Raw genomic sequence first — 18,133 nt, forward strand, 5'->3', positions numbered from 1 at the left:
AATTTTTATATTTCTAATTCGTCTTGTCACCAAATAAGATATATACTTTTGCTGTAATTTTCCATTGTGTGAATGTTTGAATGGGTTTCATTAAGCAGACAGAATGACATCATTGCTTCTCATTTGCTATTATTACTGTTATGAGAAGTGGTAATTGCATTGCAGTTCAACACTCTGTTGGCACTTAACTTTTACTGTATACTTTATAATCACTCCTTGTGAACTCTGTGACCATTACTGATTCAAACTCAGATTTATGTTTCTTTGTATAAATATGGAAAACATACCCACCTTACTACAATTATAGATTTATAGTAAATAGTCTCATGGTTAGAGTTAGATATCTTAAGACTTTTTAGGTAGTTATAAAACTTCTTTGTAGGTAGGGTTTTTAAAACTGTGGGTCTCTCGTCAATCCCTTCATCTGTCCAATTCACATTTTCTTGTCTTATTTTGATACCTGATTATAAAATTCCACAGCACAACAGAGATACCTTTACTTTAATCATGAATGAGTTTTGTAATCAGGTAAATAGCAAATTTCTTGTGCCGTTGTCTAGTTCTTGTTAGTTATTAGTAAGCTCAGAAGTTGTCCACAAAGCAAAAAAACTGAGTTTTCCTTGCAGAAACTGCATTGTGACTTGGCCAAATTTGGGATAGGATATTGAGTTATTTTACAAATGCAATAACATATAAATTTTCCAAGTCTTAGTTCACACTCAGAATAATTCTTTTGAAAGTTGTCCATTAGTTTTATGTATCAGCCATGTGAAAATAGAAGGGAAAAAAAACTGGCCTGACAATTAGACAGAGAGCTCTTTCCCAAGTTAATCACCATCACTATCACATGAGTCCTTTAGAATCTTTGTGTTAATCTTGGTGCTTGAGTACTGTCACAAGTTCTTATATGCAAGATGTGTGAATGCACGTGGAATCATTCTGTGCCTCAGTTTGGCCACATACAAGATCACTCTCTCAGTCCATAATGCTTGGTGTCTGTTATGTTGTAATAAATGCAGTATTTTGTGTGACAATCCTGGAATAATTAGCTTCCAGGTTCATTACAGATAATTTTCTATTCCAGAATTTTATTTATTTATATTAAAGACAGAAGTCTTTGAAGGACAATTTTCCTACCCAATAGAAAAATTCATTTGGCCTTCTGGGTCTAGTGTGTATGTTCAGAGATGAATAAACAATATGCAGTGACGTATTAATAAAAGTTAATTATAATATAGACTACTTTGTATCCTCATGGAGGGTTGGCAAATTTTACATATTTATGATGTCTACAGTGTGGCTTCCAAAGTAGAAAATTCAGGTTATTGAAAAATTTGTTCTTGTTAAAACTTAACAAGGTGAACCTTGTCACTGATAGCCATTATAGTCAATTAATTTATACACTTAGATTGTACCATCTAAGTTTATGGTAGAAGCTGGTGGGACAGAATGGATGCTATATTAATGATTAGCTTTTTCTATAATTCAGTTTTAATTCAGGTCATGTACTTAACTATTAAACATTTTTAAATGATTGGAGTAAAATTTCATAATGTAAGTTGTAAATCTTGCTATCTTCCCCAGAAATGAACAAGGAGAAAACAGATTTAAGAAGGATTTTTAGTTACCTATGGGAAATTTGTCCTGGGTTAATAAACACTTGAAGAGAACTCCTGGCAATTAGTTTTTTGTGGAAAAACAAAACCCAGAAATGAGATTAGTTTTTTTTTTAAGTTCTATGATTGCTTCTTCAGACTATGTGTTTTATGTTTCTGTTTGCTCCATAGCCTTATTTTGCCTTTTGTTGTTTTGTATTAATAGATGACTTCTGTGTTTCCAAATGAGAAACAGGTAATAGAAGATTTATTAATTAGCCTGTGTCTTGTTCTTTTGTAAGGTACATTAACATTAATTGCAGCAACAATCTGTTTTCCTGAAAAATGTAATTTGCTGAGAAGATTGATGTTCAGTTCACATATACTTGCAGAGGTCAAGCTAGCTATGAGTATAATAAAGCTAAAGAGACTTCAGTTTTAGCGATAACAGAACCTATTATCTGAATAGGACTTTGGAACTTATCCAGAATACTTTCAAATGCACTCTTATTTAATATTCATATTTAAAAGTGTTAATGACTGAACCTTGATTAAATATTTTGTACTAAATTGGACCCTTTTATGTATTTTAGGTAATTTTGTTCATGAATATTTATAATTTACTAGTTTTAATTGTATGTTTTCTTCCTTTTTCTATAGGCAATAGAAATAAACTGATTAATAATGAGAAAATGCACCCTATCATTTAAGAGCCATGTAACACCCATATAAATATCTCCGAACCCCAATATTAAGGTCATGCCCACCTTAGAGGACTCTAGTATGAATTATATGTCATAATGTGCCTCAAAGAGTTCATTTATTCACTAAAACTAAATATGTGTTATAAGCATTTTATAAGGTGTTGGAAAAAGTACATGGGGAAGAATCATAAGGGAAAAAGTAATTCAAATATTCAAATGTGGAAAGTTTCTTGAGGTCATAAATGGTTTCCATTTATTGAGCTTTTACTGTTGCTAAGCTCATTGTCATGTGCTTTATATTCATTATTCATTTAAGTCCTGTGACGCTATTGTGATGTTACTGTTATCATTATTTTACAGATGAGGGAAGAGGCTCAGAGAGTCCTGTACTTCTCTCAGTGCCTTTGAGCACCTGTTTTTGCTAGTATACATTTTAAGCCTAACAGCCGTATTGCCTTGCCCTCATGGAGCTTAAATTCTAAAGGGGAAATGGACCTTAATTAGATAATCACACAGATGTTAGGAGTATATAATAGATCGTGGATGAATCAGTATAGGTAAACTGTAGATAAATCTGATCTCAGATTGGAGTAAAATTTCATAATATAAGTTGTAAATCTTGCTATCTTCCCCAGAAATGAACAAGGAGAAAACAGATTTAAGAAGGATTTTTAGTTACCTATGGGAAATTTGTCCTGGGTTAATGAACACTTGAAGAGAACTCCTGGCAATTAGTTTTTTGTGTAATCATTGCTGTGATAGAGAGAGATCTTGTGAAACGGGAGACAGTGGGGGACTTGCCTTGGTCAGAAGATGACGGCAGCTGCCCTGGGAATGGAAGTAATATTTGAACTGAAATCTGAAAGGCGAGCAGGAGTTAACAATACCCAGTGGGGCTTGGAGGTGGGCTGTAGAGGGGCTTTACCCTAGGACTGCCTAATTGTGAAAGTGATTGTAACTGGAGAATTCCAGTCAGTGGGATGGAGAGCTCCCAAAACCTGGGTCTGATTCCTGGGACTTACTGGCTCAGTAACTTTAGGCAAGGTACTGAGTCACCTCCACCTCAGTTTCCTTGCTTGTGAAATAAAGGTAATAATAGTAACCATCTCACTGTGTTTTTGGAGGGTTAGGAGAACTAATGCTTTTAAAGTATTTAGCACAGCATCTGGAAAATGGCAAATATCCAATAAATCTGGCTATTGTTAATAATAATAATGGGTAATAAATAAATAAATTTGAGTATCCTGTCTTTGGTAGAAGAAAAGACAGGAATAAAAAGGGAGAGATGGTGTTCCTCACACCTGTTTTAAGGGCATTTTTCTGTTCTTAGGGTTTGTCCTCTAAACCCATTTACCACAAACTCTGACTGTCAAGTCCTTAGCACAGGGACTCTGCTGTCTGTTTCCCACCACTTAGCACAGTACTTGGCTCCAAAATGATGACTTCTGCTTAGTGATGATATTTGAAGCAGTAGGAGGGGATGAAATTGCCAAATTAAAGAATAAAGAGCCCAGCTGTGGGAAACACCTGTATTTATTTACAACAGAGAGAGAGTGTGTGGAATTGTTGCCAGGAAAACTAGGGTAGTTGGTCACTTACAGCCCAGGAATGGAGAGAGTGTTGTAAGCTGCGTCTGGGTCTGGGAGGACAAGGAGTCTGGAAAAAGGGACCAGATATGATTTGAGAACATTCCTCTTGGAGAAGGCAGTTTCAAGAACCTTTGGGGCAGAAACCAGATTACAAATGAAAATGTAGATAGTGGGACAGAAGTGGAAGCAGTGGGTGTTGAGTGCATAGGTTTTTCTTTAAAAAAAATCCATGGTAAAGGTAAGCAGAAGAAGGAATTACTTTTCGTAGGTTGCAGGCTTAAGAAAAGGTATTACTGTTACATTCCTGGGCAGCTGGGAATGTCATTACGTTAAGAATTGAGGAAAGAGTTACAGGGCACTCTTGATGAGATAGGTCCTGGAGGCATGGAGGGGATAGCTATAGCCTGAGTTAGCTATACCTGTCATAAAGATGCCTAAATATATAGATGACTAAACTGCTCTTTACCTGGTATCCCCTTTCTGCCACTTTGTCATTGTCTGGATTTTCTATAGTTGAGGGTGCCCAGCAGTGAGTGGGTGGCGCTCATGTTAGCTGCTTGAAAGAAGTGAATGTGCTCACATAAATGAAAGCATATCTATTTCTGCTCTTCCCAACTGTCTCCTTGGAAAGCATGTGCATTTTTGAGGCTTAACTGGCTTTGATAGTTTTATGATAATTTATTTTTTTAAAGTGTGGGTGAGTTGGCAAGTGATCACATTGATGCTATTTTGTTGTGAATAAATAGTATGTCAAAGTTTTATGCCATTTCAAAAATGTTATTTAGAATAAAACTTCCTTTGAAGCCACAATAGTCTCTTACTCAAAATATTTATTTAGACCATATTGTTTAAATATATATAATTCCCTTAAGGAACATTTTAGTCTATAAAAATTTGAATTTTAAACAAATACACCTTCTGGAATTCATAGAAATACAAAATGGATCTTCCAGTGCTTAAGTGTTTATATACAATAGGAGCTGAGGTGTTCCAATGTTTGTATGTTCAGGTACAAAAAGAGTAGAATTCATAAAGAAGGAAGATGATCTGGAAGGTTTAATTCCCAAATGTGCCAGATGTATAAAGTTATTTAGGGAGAGAGAAAGTGTTTGAATCATAAACTAGTTCAGAGTAAATGAATGAATGATTCAACCAGTGACTAAATAAATATACATAAAAATAAAGCAAACCTACAGTCTTTTAATTTGGTCTGTCCTGAATATAGCTATAATTAAAATTGACGAACATACACTTTAAACATGATATAAGTTTAGGCTATTTTTGTAAATCAAATGTTCTCAAATTAATGATTTAAAATATGTATGTCTTTTTTTCTTGGAGTTAACATGTAGTCCTTGAGAGATCATCTCTTAGTGGGTCTTTCTTTTTTTTAGTGTTTATGAAAGCTTGTATTATCATACTGCAGATTATATAAATATTTTAATGTCATTGTGGTTGCTGTATCTGAATTTATAATTAGTTTGTAAAGTGCTTTATTTTTAGTAGAAACACTACTCACTAAATTTTTTTTCCCCACCACCATAGTAGAGTCAAGTTGTTAGTTCATTAACTAATGACCATGTTATTTAAAGAAACTGTTTCTTATCTGGGCTGTTCTGATATATTCCTCAGTCAGTAAACTATTGAGGTTGAAATAAGAAATTTTGGGGGGCTGTTTCTCTTTACAAATAAACATATTTGTTTTTTGTTCTTGCTTAGTCAGCATTTCCTTTGGTGTCCCTATTTCTTACTACTGATTCCTTTAATCTCTAACATATAGCAAAGTTTTACAACATAACTAATAGGTAATAGACTGTTGACATTGGAAGAAAGCTCCTGAAATATCAGGCAGATGATACAACTGAGTATTTCCCTAGTGGTAATAGATGAGCAAATTACCGATGGAGGAGAAATACGAAAGGAGTGAATATTGAGGTTGAAATAAGAAATTTTGGGGAGCTGTTTCCCTTTACAACCTACAAATATGTTTATTGTTCTTGCCTAGTCAGCATTTCGTTTGGTGTCCCTATTTCTTACTACTGATTCCTTTAATCTCTAACATACATAGCAAAGTTTTACAATAAGGATTCTAACATCAGAAACCAAATAGAGGCATATAGATTTAATGTTCATTAATGAAAGAAATATTTTATACTTCACTGATCCAAAGCATAGGGAACAGTAAAAGCCTGTTCAGTTTTATCCTCTAAGTGGAATTTGGCCCAACCATGTTAACAATATCTAAAATACTGTCTATTACAAATGAGACAGCATATTTGAAAATCCACGTGGTTCCAGGAATATGCATCAGGAGCTATGTTAAGTGAGCATAGCTTTCAAGCATAGAGGTGCAGTTTCAGGTAGCGCCATACCTCTCCCCACACCCGCACCCCACTCCCCAAATCAGTAATCATTGATCACTTTTTTAAAGCCATGGAGAGATCTTTTCCTGGCAATTCAGGTAGTTACAGTAGACTGTTAATCTGTGAATGATCGGACTAAATCCCTTCAGTCTTCAGAGTTTCCATGCAAATTAGAACTAAATGCATGAGATAAATTTATTAACTGTAGTCTAGGACCATAGGTCAGCTTCAGCACAATTTTTAAGCATAGGTTTTTATCCATAAAAAGTTATACTTCATCTATGATAATTTTCTATGGATTCACTTTATAATATAAACTGGTGAGATGATTTTTGAAAGTACTTATAAAGAAATGGAAGATCCTTTAGTGTGTTCTTCATTTTCTAAGATACAGTTGGATTGTTCCAGATATAAAATTTCACATAAATGGCTTTTCCAAGTCTACATCTGATCTAAAAACAAATTTAAATCCTAATCTCCATTAAAACAAAAGGAGGGTTGTTTTGTATTTTTCAAAATAGGAATGAAAATGAAATTAATATATCAAGGGGGAGAAAAAGGAATTATGCTGTGCTAAGTAATAATACCAGAAGTATGCTGGGTCTTCTTGGGCCAATGGGATTGTCTTTCAAAATGTGTCTGAAAGATTAACAAAGCATTTAAGTGAAACTTAGCCAAAGAAAAGTAATATTCTAATAGTAATATTTCTATGTCATGTTTTATTCTCACCAGCATTTCACTTCAACATTATTATATTAGAATGTGTATTTTCTGCATTATTACCAAGTAGATAAACTTGTGGGAATATATAGTAGCAGCAATGTTTTTCCCTTTTAGATCCCTGTTGTTACAAATCCAGCATTGTGTAGAATATGTAATCTTTTATTCTTAATTCTACTTGGTCAATGTTTCTAATTTCAAGGTTATGTGTAAATGACATGAAACATTCTTTTAGTAAATGAGCTTTGTTTTCTTATAAGATATTTTGATAGTATTAAAATTTATTTTTAAAACTCTGCCAACATAAGTCTTTAAAAAACAGAAGTAAATGTTATTAAAATGGTGAAGAAATATAGTACCTTTGAACAGCTGCTGATCCTTGTTCCCTCCTTTATTTTTCCAGGCTATCCGTTGCACACTGGTAAACTGCACATGTGAATGTTTTCAGCCGGGGAAGATTAACCTGAGGACGTGCGATCAGTGTAAACATGGCTGGGTGGCACATGGTGAGGAAAATGGACTTTCCTTCTCGTTCTTGTTATGTTCATGGGAACTGTGAGTATTTTTTTTAGAGCAGTCACTGGCCTGGAAAAGAGAGGGGTCAGTTGTGCTCCAAGTGTTAGCATTCAGCCTGCAGCTCTCAAGTAGCGTATTCTCAGCTCCAGCAAGTAAGCCTGGGTGAGCAGCTCTCAGCAGAAGGGCGAGATGTTTATAGGACAGTTGGGCTGTGGGGTTCTGACTGAACATAGCAGCAGCCAGCAAGCACCAAGCCTGATGGAAACTCAAACATACCACAGTTGGCCTTTCAGGGCCTGGACCTCAGAGGGAAGCTGGCAAATCCTCTTTGCTTGAGGAGGGCTCCCTGATGACTACTCACCCTTGTCATATGTGTATGGGGCTGAGTTTATCCTCCCAGATGTTAAATTTTGTATGGTCTAAGGTAGGTGAGAGAGTGAACAGGACCATTATTTGTTTAGTATCTGAAAAAATAATCTGTAAATACCTGCTTTCAGTGTGCATTGGGATTGGAGGTAGAGTGTGAGCTCTGTAGGTGTGTGTTGGAGGTGAGGGTGACCTAGGGCCAAGGCTGAAATGTTGAGGCTTTTTGCCAGTGGGTAGAGTTGTTCCATCGATATGCCTTGACTGAGCATTTACATGATCTTATATATGGTTTATGTGTTTTACATTCAGGCGAAATAGACAAAAATAAGCAGAACATTTTCTTCACTTCCTAGACTTTAGAACTTAAAAAGATAGGTAATGTTTATAGAAGAAATCCTGGGTTGAGATTTTTTTTGACAGCCTGGGGTATTGGCTCTTAAGTGGACATACTCTTCATTCTCAAGCAGTGCCAAATATCCAGTGGGTTATATTTTTATAAATGCCATGTTATTCTAGCAAGATCTGAGGTAACAACACCGCGCCATGCCTTGAAATGCTTTTAATTTATCATGTACTGTGCTTGTTAGGGTGTGTATGTTTGCATTGCAGGGACATTTCAGCCATGTTTCTGTGTGTGTGAGAGAGAGAGGAGAGAGATACGGTGAGGTATGTGCTGAGGACACTGGAGTGAGTGTCCTGACAGGCAATTTTGCAGTGCCTCCAGGATGAAGCTTTTTGCTGCTTCCTTGCTGAGGCCAAAACTTGTAACAACTCAGAGTCCAGTTTGGAACAACAGCTGAGCTGCTGTGCCTTTTGCATTCTGTGTATGTTACTACATTCAGTCATTTATTTTCTCTTCCTATATTGACTTGCTAGGGCTGCCACAACAAAATGCCACAGACTGGGTGGCTTAAACATCAGAAATTTGTTTTCTCACAGTTCTGGAGATGAGAAGTCCAAAATCGGGGTGGCTTCCTTCTGAGGCCTTTCTTCCCGGTTTGCAGATGGCTGCCCTCCTGCTGTGTTCTCACTGGTCTCTCCTCTGTGGGTGCACACCTCTGGTGTTGCTGTGCATCCAAACTTCCTCTTATTACAAGGATAACAGATGGACTAAGGCCCGCCCTAACAGCCCCATTTTAACTTAACACCTCTTTAAATGCCCTATCTCCAAATACAGTCATATTCTGAATTGCTGGGGGTTAAGGCTCCAAGGTTTGATCAGCCCATAACACTTCCTAAATATTCTTCTTTCCCTGAAAAAGTATTAGCTCTGCTAGGTGACGGGTACAGAGCTTAACGTCCCAAGCCCATCAAGGCAGTTACAGGGTCAAGTCCAAGCCCTCCAACTTTGGTGGCACATAGCTCAGCATCTCAGGTTTCTTCTCTGTACTGTAGGATTAATGATACCTACTCTTCAGGATTATCATGAGAACTCAAGATAAAATATATGAAGCCTTTAAAATAAATATATAATACATGTTTAAAGTCATAAATTGGACAATAGATGAGCAATAAGGGAGGTTCAGTCACTAAACAAAGGACTTTTCATTTATTCATTCATTTTTTCCAAAGCCATCTTGTGTTACCATCATCTGTCTACTGTGGTAGCTTTGTGAGTATAAAAGTTTACTGTGTCACCAGTTAGTTTTATCTATCCACTTCCACATGCATATTACATTAGTAGTGTAATGGGGAGAAAAAGCAATATTTTTTCCTTTACAAACAACATAAATTATTCCTGTGCCATGGTCATTTCTATGACTTTCTGAAGGATGTGATTTTTCACCAAACTTGAATAAGGTATTTCTGTTACATCAGACTGTGCCATTAAAAATTCTGTGGATAAAAAAGTTTCTGGGATATTAATTTTTGGAGGTTCTCAGATCTCACTTTCCCTCATCACTACCATTATCACCTTGACCTCTCTTTCCCTTGACCGCAGGGACATACTTACCTGTATACAACTCAAAATTCATTTACAGAGATACACAAATTTCACTCTTTCCCCATTGAAGAGGTTGGCTTCTAGCTTTTGAGTCAGTCGCAGGGGGATGAGAGCACCCACTCTTTTTGCTCTTTGCATTTCAACTAGTTGCCTCATTCTCTCCCCCTACACAGAAAACTCTGAAGTCACATCTCCCATTATTTCTGCTCAGAGGTGAAACACGCAGTCTTCCTGGCTGCCTTACACAAGCACAATGTCCTATGAGTGGGACAAGGAAGAAGGAAGTCACTTGTTTTTACTAGTGTGTAATTTTTCTCTAAAAGTGTCCGGAAAAGCAATAAGACTACTGAGATACATCTCATAGAATCATTTCATAATAGCACTGAACATACTCTACCTGTTACTATACTGTTAAAAAAAAAGAATATATGCTGTTAAAAAATAACCAAATGTCAAAATCAAGTTACCTTGATTTCTCCACAAAAATGAGAAATTTTTTTAGAAATTTGCTAGTCTCTTGAAAAACTATACTCCTCTGTCTCCTTTGTTGACTGCAACTTCAGATTCCAGTTTCTTCATACAATGTTGGATTTCATGGGTCTACATCTACATATATTTATACACTCATTCACTTCATTGCTTTATAGACTGCTTCTCAGATCTGCTTGAATTGTTGACATAAGTGGCTTTACAAAAATCTTGAGATGTTTTAAAAAATTAAAGAGAGTGAGTGATTAGTTCATGCTACTATCACACCTGGGTTTTGAAATTACTCCCAGGGCTGTGTTGCTATTCACAAATTACTTCCTTGAAAGCTTAGCACCATTGAGTTAAGGGAGTAAAAAGCAAGAACAGTTCCTTGACTATCAATAGGTATTTCCCACTGAATTAATAAAGGATTTCCTGCCCTTTTTCCCCATTAATGAATTTTAGCTTTTTCGCCTTGATAATAGAAAGCAGGGTTTATTGAATTCACTTTATCTAAAACAAGCTTTTTTATTTTTTTTTTGGTTTCGGGTGTCCATACTTATAATAACCCAGAGTTTCTAATTTTGTCACATTTCTGTTCAGAGTCCTTGAATAAAGGTTGGCACTATACTTCTGCGTAATTCACTTGACAACTGTATTTTTCCCTCCTCTGTTGCACTGTCTTTCCCATTCATTTTTTTCATTCACCTAAAATAGTAAAAGTGAGTCTTGAAAGAAAAAAATTTCTACAAGTTCTAATTCTTGGTTCAAAAGTACCAAAACAAGGTATCAGGATAGGATAAGAGCAGTAATGGGCTTCTTTACTGGTGATATAAATGTTTATGTTGGTTAGAAACTGTTGTATTTTGACCCTTCCCACCATACTAGAGGTTACTATCCACAAAATTGAGGCTTCAGCCAAAGATTTTATACAGTCTTAAAAATCAGCAGGTACTGCTAGTATATACCCAGTGATAGGTAAGGGAGTGGTGGGGAGGAAGTGTGCTCCCTACTGATCATCACTCTGCTTTGAGGATCTGCTTCTAATGAGAATTGTTACTAATAGGACTTGGTTGCTTTTGTGAAAAATTGGAGGTATGGTGTAAAGTTTAAGAACTATTGTACTCAACCATTTTTATTGCTTATTATTTGCACATTAGTTTCAATGTCCATAGTCTAGATGAATACTTTATTTCCAAACCATTAAGATAAATAAAGCAATAGAACTAAAAAATAATGAGATGTATTCTAAATGATTTTATGAAATAATCAGAGACTCTCATAATGTATATTTGATTCGTGTATTTGATAGGAGGCAGGCAGATTTTAGAAAGGCAATTTATTTAGATTTTTTCCTTTCCTAGAGCAGTAATTTTTACTTCTGACAAAGTCCATTTGTTAAAATTACCTTTAAGAAAAATTCCAGTTTCTTGGTATGTCTACTAAGCATTTGGCAAGGGTATAAAGCTTGAACAAAGAGTACATTACACAGCTTAATCAAACCCACAGCAGCTTTCCTGGCGCAAATTACTTTCTTTACTTCGACTTTAAACCAAAAGGATGCACCATTCCAATCAGCTACTTAGATGTTAGAATTTTCATTCACGTCAAGTGATCTAAATTAACTCTAGTCTTATTTCCTTGGCCAAAGTCTGCCTGCAAAAATGCTTGTTGCACTGGTATTCTTGAGACCTTTTCTTTATTATGTTTTATAAATGTGATTTCTCTTTAATACTTGCAGTTCCTTCAAGGAAAAGATAGTCTTTCGTTAATTTTAGTTATTTGCCCTTCAAGCCAGCTGCTTTCTTGCTAGTATCCAAACCATTCAGATTTTTTTAATGTAAAATGGACAGGCTTGGCATGTATCATCTGGACCATCAGTGAATAGATATTTATTAAGCATATATCATAGGTAAAGTACTGTGTCAGTACTTTAGTTCTGTAAAAGTACTTTAGCCAGTCCTTTGGTTCTTCAGTTCTGTGCCACAGAAATGGGAGCAATATAAAGGTAATTTAGTGTCATACACCAGCCGGCTTTATGGCTTAATGTACTGTAAGACTTAATAATATAATCCATTAATTTCAAAACTTTTTTTTTTTGTAATTCACTGAATGTAATGTTTCTCTTTTTTTTTCTCAGCACCACTGCATTTGAATTCTCAGCTTCTGATAGAGTCTATTAGAACCAGGGGTGCTTATAGAGACCCTCATCCAAATAGAAAATATAGGACATCCCATGGAGTGTGAATTTCAGATAAACAATGAATGTATTTTTTAGTATAAGCATATAACGTTCAAATTTAGCTGAGTGGTCCTGTGTTTTTATTTGCTAAATCTGGCAAATGTATACCTAAAAGAAAATCCTGTTAGGCTTAATTTGCATAATTAAGTTCTGCATCAGATACATTGGTCCTGAGCATTCTACAGTTAAAACCCCTCTGATTATGTCAGAACTACATTTGGAATCATGAGACTTCAGTATTCTGTTTACAAATTACTCACAGTTGTTGGTGGCCTGGTACTTTATAGAGATTTAAGTAAGGTAAATACAAAACCTGTAATTTTTCATTTTGTCACATGTCTTAATATTTGTCCTAGTCGGCATTCTTATGAATTGTTTAAACATCTGTGAAAGTAGTTTATTCCCAACTGGTAACTGATATTTATTCCCAACTGGTAACAGGTAATTCTTCCTGATTTACATTGAAAAGCAAGTGTAACTAAGGCAGCAGTAACCTGTCCCCTTCCCACCCAAAGTACAAGTCCCTCTGTCATAAGCAACAAAGCATGACATTTCTGTGATGTCAGCACAGTTCTGCAAAACACAGCAGCAGTTTCTATATGATAATTTGTAAATTTGTCAAGATTAAGAGAGGAGGATGGATAAAACTGTATTTCTTCTGACAAAGGAAGGTAATCCCTCCAGGTATTAACCTACAGGAAAGCGCTGGCCTTCCTTTTACTGACCTGGAGAGTGTCCCAACAAGATGAATTTTGCTTTAGAAGAGAATTGTTGCAGGGAGGTATTTAGGATTTGATGAAAAGCAGAAGATACTTTCTTGAGTCCTTAGCATAGGGACTTCGCAGTGGCAAAGTGAGAACTTGATCCTTATGGAACACATAGGTGGTCATGCTTCTAGGGCTTTGCCTAGAAACACGTGAATAGAAACACCACAGTCCTCTTCTCCTGGAACTGGGGCTTGGAAAAGGTGAGAATAACGCAGCATCTGCTTAAAAGAATTCGTCTTCCTCATTGACTTAGTTCTTCCATATTATGTTACTGAAACCTGGCTCGCCTGACTGCAAAATTCTCTTTTAGTCGAGGACATCAGCTTTTAGCTGCCTTCAAGCTCTGGTGAGGCATCTGGCTCCTGGACTCTCCGTGGACAAAGGCCTTGAAAAGCTCTCCACTTACTTTTATTGTAGAGAGTAAAAACAAGGCCATTTCCCTGCCTGGCACGGGAGCCTTCTTGGCTTGATCTGAGGGCACCACACCCTCTTCTGCTTCTTTCTTCTACTCCCTGATCACAGCTGATAAGTGTTCAAGGGAGGACACCTCACAAATGCAAAGGTTTGGTGCTTGATTAATGGCATTAACTATATTCTTATTGTGTCCCTGAGCTGCTGATTTTGATTTGTTTCTCAGCCTGCCCACCTTTGGGGTGGTGCTTTGAACTCCCTTTTTTTTTTTTTTTTTTAAACCACAGCATAAACAGTGCCTCCCCTTCAAAGTCCTGGGCTTTCTGCCTTTATTAGCTTCTCAGATATTCTTTTTCTAATTCCATCTTATTCAGATGGAACTTAAGGTGAGTCTGGTGAATTCTGGCCTCTAAGTGTACAGTGCCAGTCCACTGCTAAGGACTTTCCAGGGAGGATACTGACATTGAAACATGCAGAGCTGGACCCCAGCATCTGAAGAAGCTTCAGGTACACAGGTGAGAGGCATGATAGAAAAGGAGGTAAGAGTATACAGCTCTGTTTAGATTCCTCCTGGCTCTGCCACGTACCATAGGTAGAACCTTGGTCAAGTTATGTAATCTCTGCTTTCTCATCTATGAAATGTGAATAATGATAGTGCCAAGCTTGTAGGGTTCTTCTAAGATTAAATGAGATAATCCATTTAATAAGTGTTAGCTGTTATTACTACAGTCTTACAGAAGTAGTACTTCCACCTTGACATGACCAACATGTTTTAGCATAGTTTAGTGGTTAAAAATTGGGTGTGGCCAGGCTGGTAGTCAAATTCCATCTCAGTCTCTGGTTGGTAAGTCCCACTTCTTTTATCTGTAAATTCAAATGATAGTAGGAATATATCTAAATATCTCAGCAAGGTTTTGAGGAGGATTAAATGAAAGAGTGAACATAATATTAATTATACTGTCTGGAGCTTCACTTGCTGCAGATGGTGTAAGCTGCTTTTCTTTAGGGAAGGTTTGCTTCAGTGCCCAGTGGCAAAGCTTAGATCATCAATTTTTTTGGTTGTGGCACCAAGCATTCCCTAGGTTAACTCATTTTCCCCAGCAAATCCAATCTAGTTCCATATCTTCCATTTCTCCTAAAATGACATTTGAGCCCTTATTTTAACAGAATTTGGAAACACTTTTTCCCAAAAGTCAGATTTTGAAAAGTGCAGACCAGTTTAAATGAATTATAGGAATACTTATCTGTCTGTTGAAAGTCCAGAAGCCAGAAGTAGATGAATTTTAGACGGGGTTAAGGCTATTTTGCCCATTTTCACACCTCTCTTCTCGCATGTGCAGCTCTTTGATGGGCTAACCACGTTATCATTTTATTGCACTTTATTACATCATAAATTTTTACATCTTGCTAATGATCCTACAGGAAACTTAATTGTTTATAGGAATATCTTAATTAACTGGAGTTCACCAGGTTAAGCAGAACACAAATTGAAGGGGTTATAAATGAAACACACTCAACTCCTCGTTTTAGTCAGGATGCACTGTTCAGATAAACTGGGAGATTCTGCTGGATCAGTAGGACCCAGTTTGCCTCAGCAGTACCATATTGATACTGTCAACCATTCTTCCTTCTCCTGTGGTGTCATAAGTGATGACTTCTACCAAACATGTGTGCTCTCCCTCCCCCTTCCTTTATCAGAGTATGAAATCACTGGATGAGATAAATAGGGTGTTTTGGAGAAATTCTGACTTGTATTCTGGGAGGCATAAAATGCTGTTTATACACCCCATTCCTTACTACATTTTGCCTTCTAGGAAGATAGATATTTGTAACTCTTCAAAAGCTTCCTGAATTAACCTGTTCTTTGAGAGTATGTTGGCAAATCATTATATAGAAAGTATTTTAAGGAGTTACTGCTGCAAGTGCATGGAACTCTAAGGAGTATCTGCTAAGGGGCCAGGTAGTAAGAGCCCTTTCTCCTTGATATACAGGGAAACCCTTCCTTTGTCCTCCTAGGCTTCCTGCCTGCTTATACAGTCAAGTGACTCTACAAATGTAAGCAGAACTCCATCTAATGGAAAGGACAATTTTACTGGGCCCTAAATTCAGTTGGCCAAGGAATGCACAGGTAACTCAAGACCTGGCCATCCAATAAGGAAGTCACTGTTGTGGCTTTGAGCACTTGAAATGTGTTAAGAGACAGGTTGTACGGATAAAGTATACACTGGATTTTGGACATGTGATTTAAAAACAAAAAAAAAGAATGTAAAATACCTCATTAACAATTTTCCTCATATTGTCTCATTTTTTGATGTGTTAAATATGTGTTTAAAAGTTAGTTTTTAGAGGAACTACAATGTACATCACAGTTACATATGTGACTTGAATTATATTTCTCTTAGACTTGGCTGATCACCCTCAGTGTGAGATCATGTGTTTGGGGGACTGAAGCTTAGGTTAAGTGGTTTGCTAGTACAGCAGTTAGTGTTGGTATGAGAAGCCTAAAAACCAGCATCCGGGTTCTTGTCCACCTCGCACTCGTCTCTGTAAGCTCTTCCCCAGTCCTTCATGCTTTCACTCCTGCTGCATATTAATTGTGTTGTCTTTCCTCTGCCCTGGTCATCACGAGCAATTAAGTGTTCTCTTTTGTATGCTCTCAGTGCATTTCACTAAGACTAGAAGGGTAGTTTCTGTGTCACACTGATCCCTAGACTGGTTTGGGAGTTCAAGAGGGGCACTTCTTTATCTCTGTGTGCTGTTCCCCACTGAGACACGTCCCATGTGGGAACACATGGAGCAGAAGTTTAGTGAAACTCTTTAAGTGTGTCTCCAACTTTCTATTCCTAATTGCCAGTTTCTTTTCCCGCAGCTTCTTCCCATTTGAAGTGGTAAGTACAGCCTGCAGGTACCGTGCCTTTAGTCCCATTTCTGTATTTATTTTCCAGCCTACTCTGTTTTCGCCTTTGCTGTTTTACTGTCTTGATACAGCAAAACCAATGAAAGGTAGGTGGAAGGTTAGAGTAGCCTGACTAACCAGGAAGTACATTTTTAGAGAACTTTAACGTGTTTGATCATTTAAGGATGTTGGCATTTTTGTTTTATTTGGAAGATAGAATCTTAGAATCTTAAGTGAAGTATCTTCCACTTTTATTTAGTGGTTCTTCAATACTCCTTTGCCTGCAAAAATCTAAGGGTAAGAAATTCTCTCCTCCCCCCTTTTGTCTGTGCATGTTTTCCCCTATCAGTAAGAATTAAAAAACAAATCAACCTCTAACATAAAAGAAAACACCTGTTTGGCTTGGAAAAATTGGCCAGGGAGGTCTTTTTCCTGACAGGCCAAAGCGACCATCACAGGGCCCCTTATAAAAAAAAGAAAGTCTTTTTTTTTCTTCCTTATTTCATGTGAGCATTGGCAGGAACTCTGACAAGCAGTTCTTCATATTTTATTATGTTCTTGTCTGCAGAATCTCTGTCAGGCAAAAACCTTGTCAGCGGAAAACCTGTCGTAGGATCAGAGGAGACAAAAACAGGTGTCACACAGGCAGTCAAAACTGAAGGAAAAAAAAGATTAGGCTAAAGAGAGAGAGGCAGACAATTACATTAATGCCATTGCTTTTATCTTATAGATGTGTGTTATTATCTCGGGGTGCTGAGTGCGCAATTGCCTCAAAGAAAAGTAGACAGGAGACAAGGGGAAACTTGATAGTTATTAACTGAAGAGGCAGTGTGTCAAAGCTGGATGGGGTTCAAAGTTTTGCAAAGGAAAAAAACTGCAGGCAGCAAGCAACGGCTGTGTGGTTCTGCTTTCGGCTACATAAACCTAGTAGCAATCTAATGTTTTCTACTTGGAAACAGATCATAGAAAAAAAATTAATGAAAGATTTCATTTGGAGGTTTTGGGGTAACATTTATCCTGTATTCTTGTGACTGAATCATAATCTTTTCTCCGTTAGAACATCGTGCCACAATGTGAGACATGGTAAGGCATGAAGACAGGCATTTGTCAGTTCAGCTGTGTTGTTTGGATATGTTTAAAACACCTATTATCAACACACTTTTAATTTAAAAAGCTATTAAGAAGCCCCTTTACTAAGTGTGAACATCTGTACGTGCAAGCTGTAAATTAGGAGATCACATATGTGTGCCTCAGTCAGAGACTAAATGAACTTGGCAAGTGTTTTCTATTACTGGTTTTTAAATACAGTAAAAAATCTCAAAGAAAAATTGCTACATTTTAAATTTTAGTTTTCTTCTTTTTATTGTGCCTGTTGGTATTGATTAATACCAACAGAACATTTTTTCTAATTAGAAAGTAGGTTCATTATCATTATCAAATTGGTAACCAACATTCAAAGAACTAACCAGAATCTCCCCCTTCTGTTTCTTTGTTCACATCATTTCAGCAGACTTTATTTCTTTTCAGAAAGTTTGGGCTCCATTAAATGTT

General features: G+C 36.7%; 1 protein-coding gene across 18 annotated transcripts in view; it reads left to right on the forward strand.

Moving 5' to 3' along the window:
• Nucleotides 1-18,133, forward strand: part of BNC2 (basonuclin zinc finger protein 2) — a 429,408-nt gene that overhangs the window by 251,233 nt on the left and 160,042 nt on the right. For all 18 annotated transcript variants that reach the window (XM_073228467.1, XM_073228463.1, XM_073228464.1 and 15 more), the window contains one exon: nucleotides 7,375-7,477. In XM_073228467.1, the coding sequence (XP_073084568.1) occupies nucleotides 7,375-7,477 (103 nt within the window). The remainder of the gene's footprint in view (nucleotides 1-7,374; nucleotides 7,478-18,133) is intronic.

This window comes from Manis javanica, chromosome 2 (assembly GCF_040802235.1).
Source record: "Manis javanica isolate MJ-LG chromosome 2, MJ_LKY, whole genome shotgun sequence".
Taxonomy (NCBI): Eukaryota; Metazoa; Chordata; class Mammalia; order Pholidota; family Manidae; genus Manis; species Manis javanica.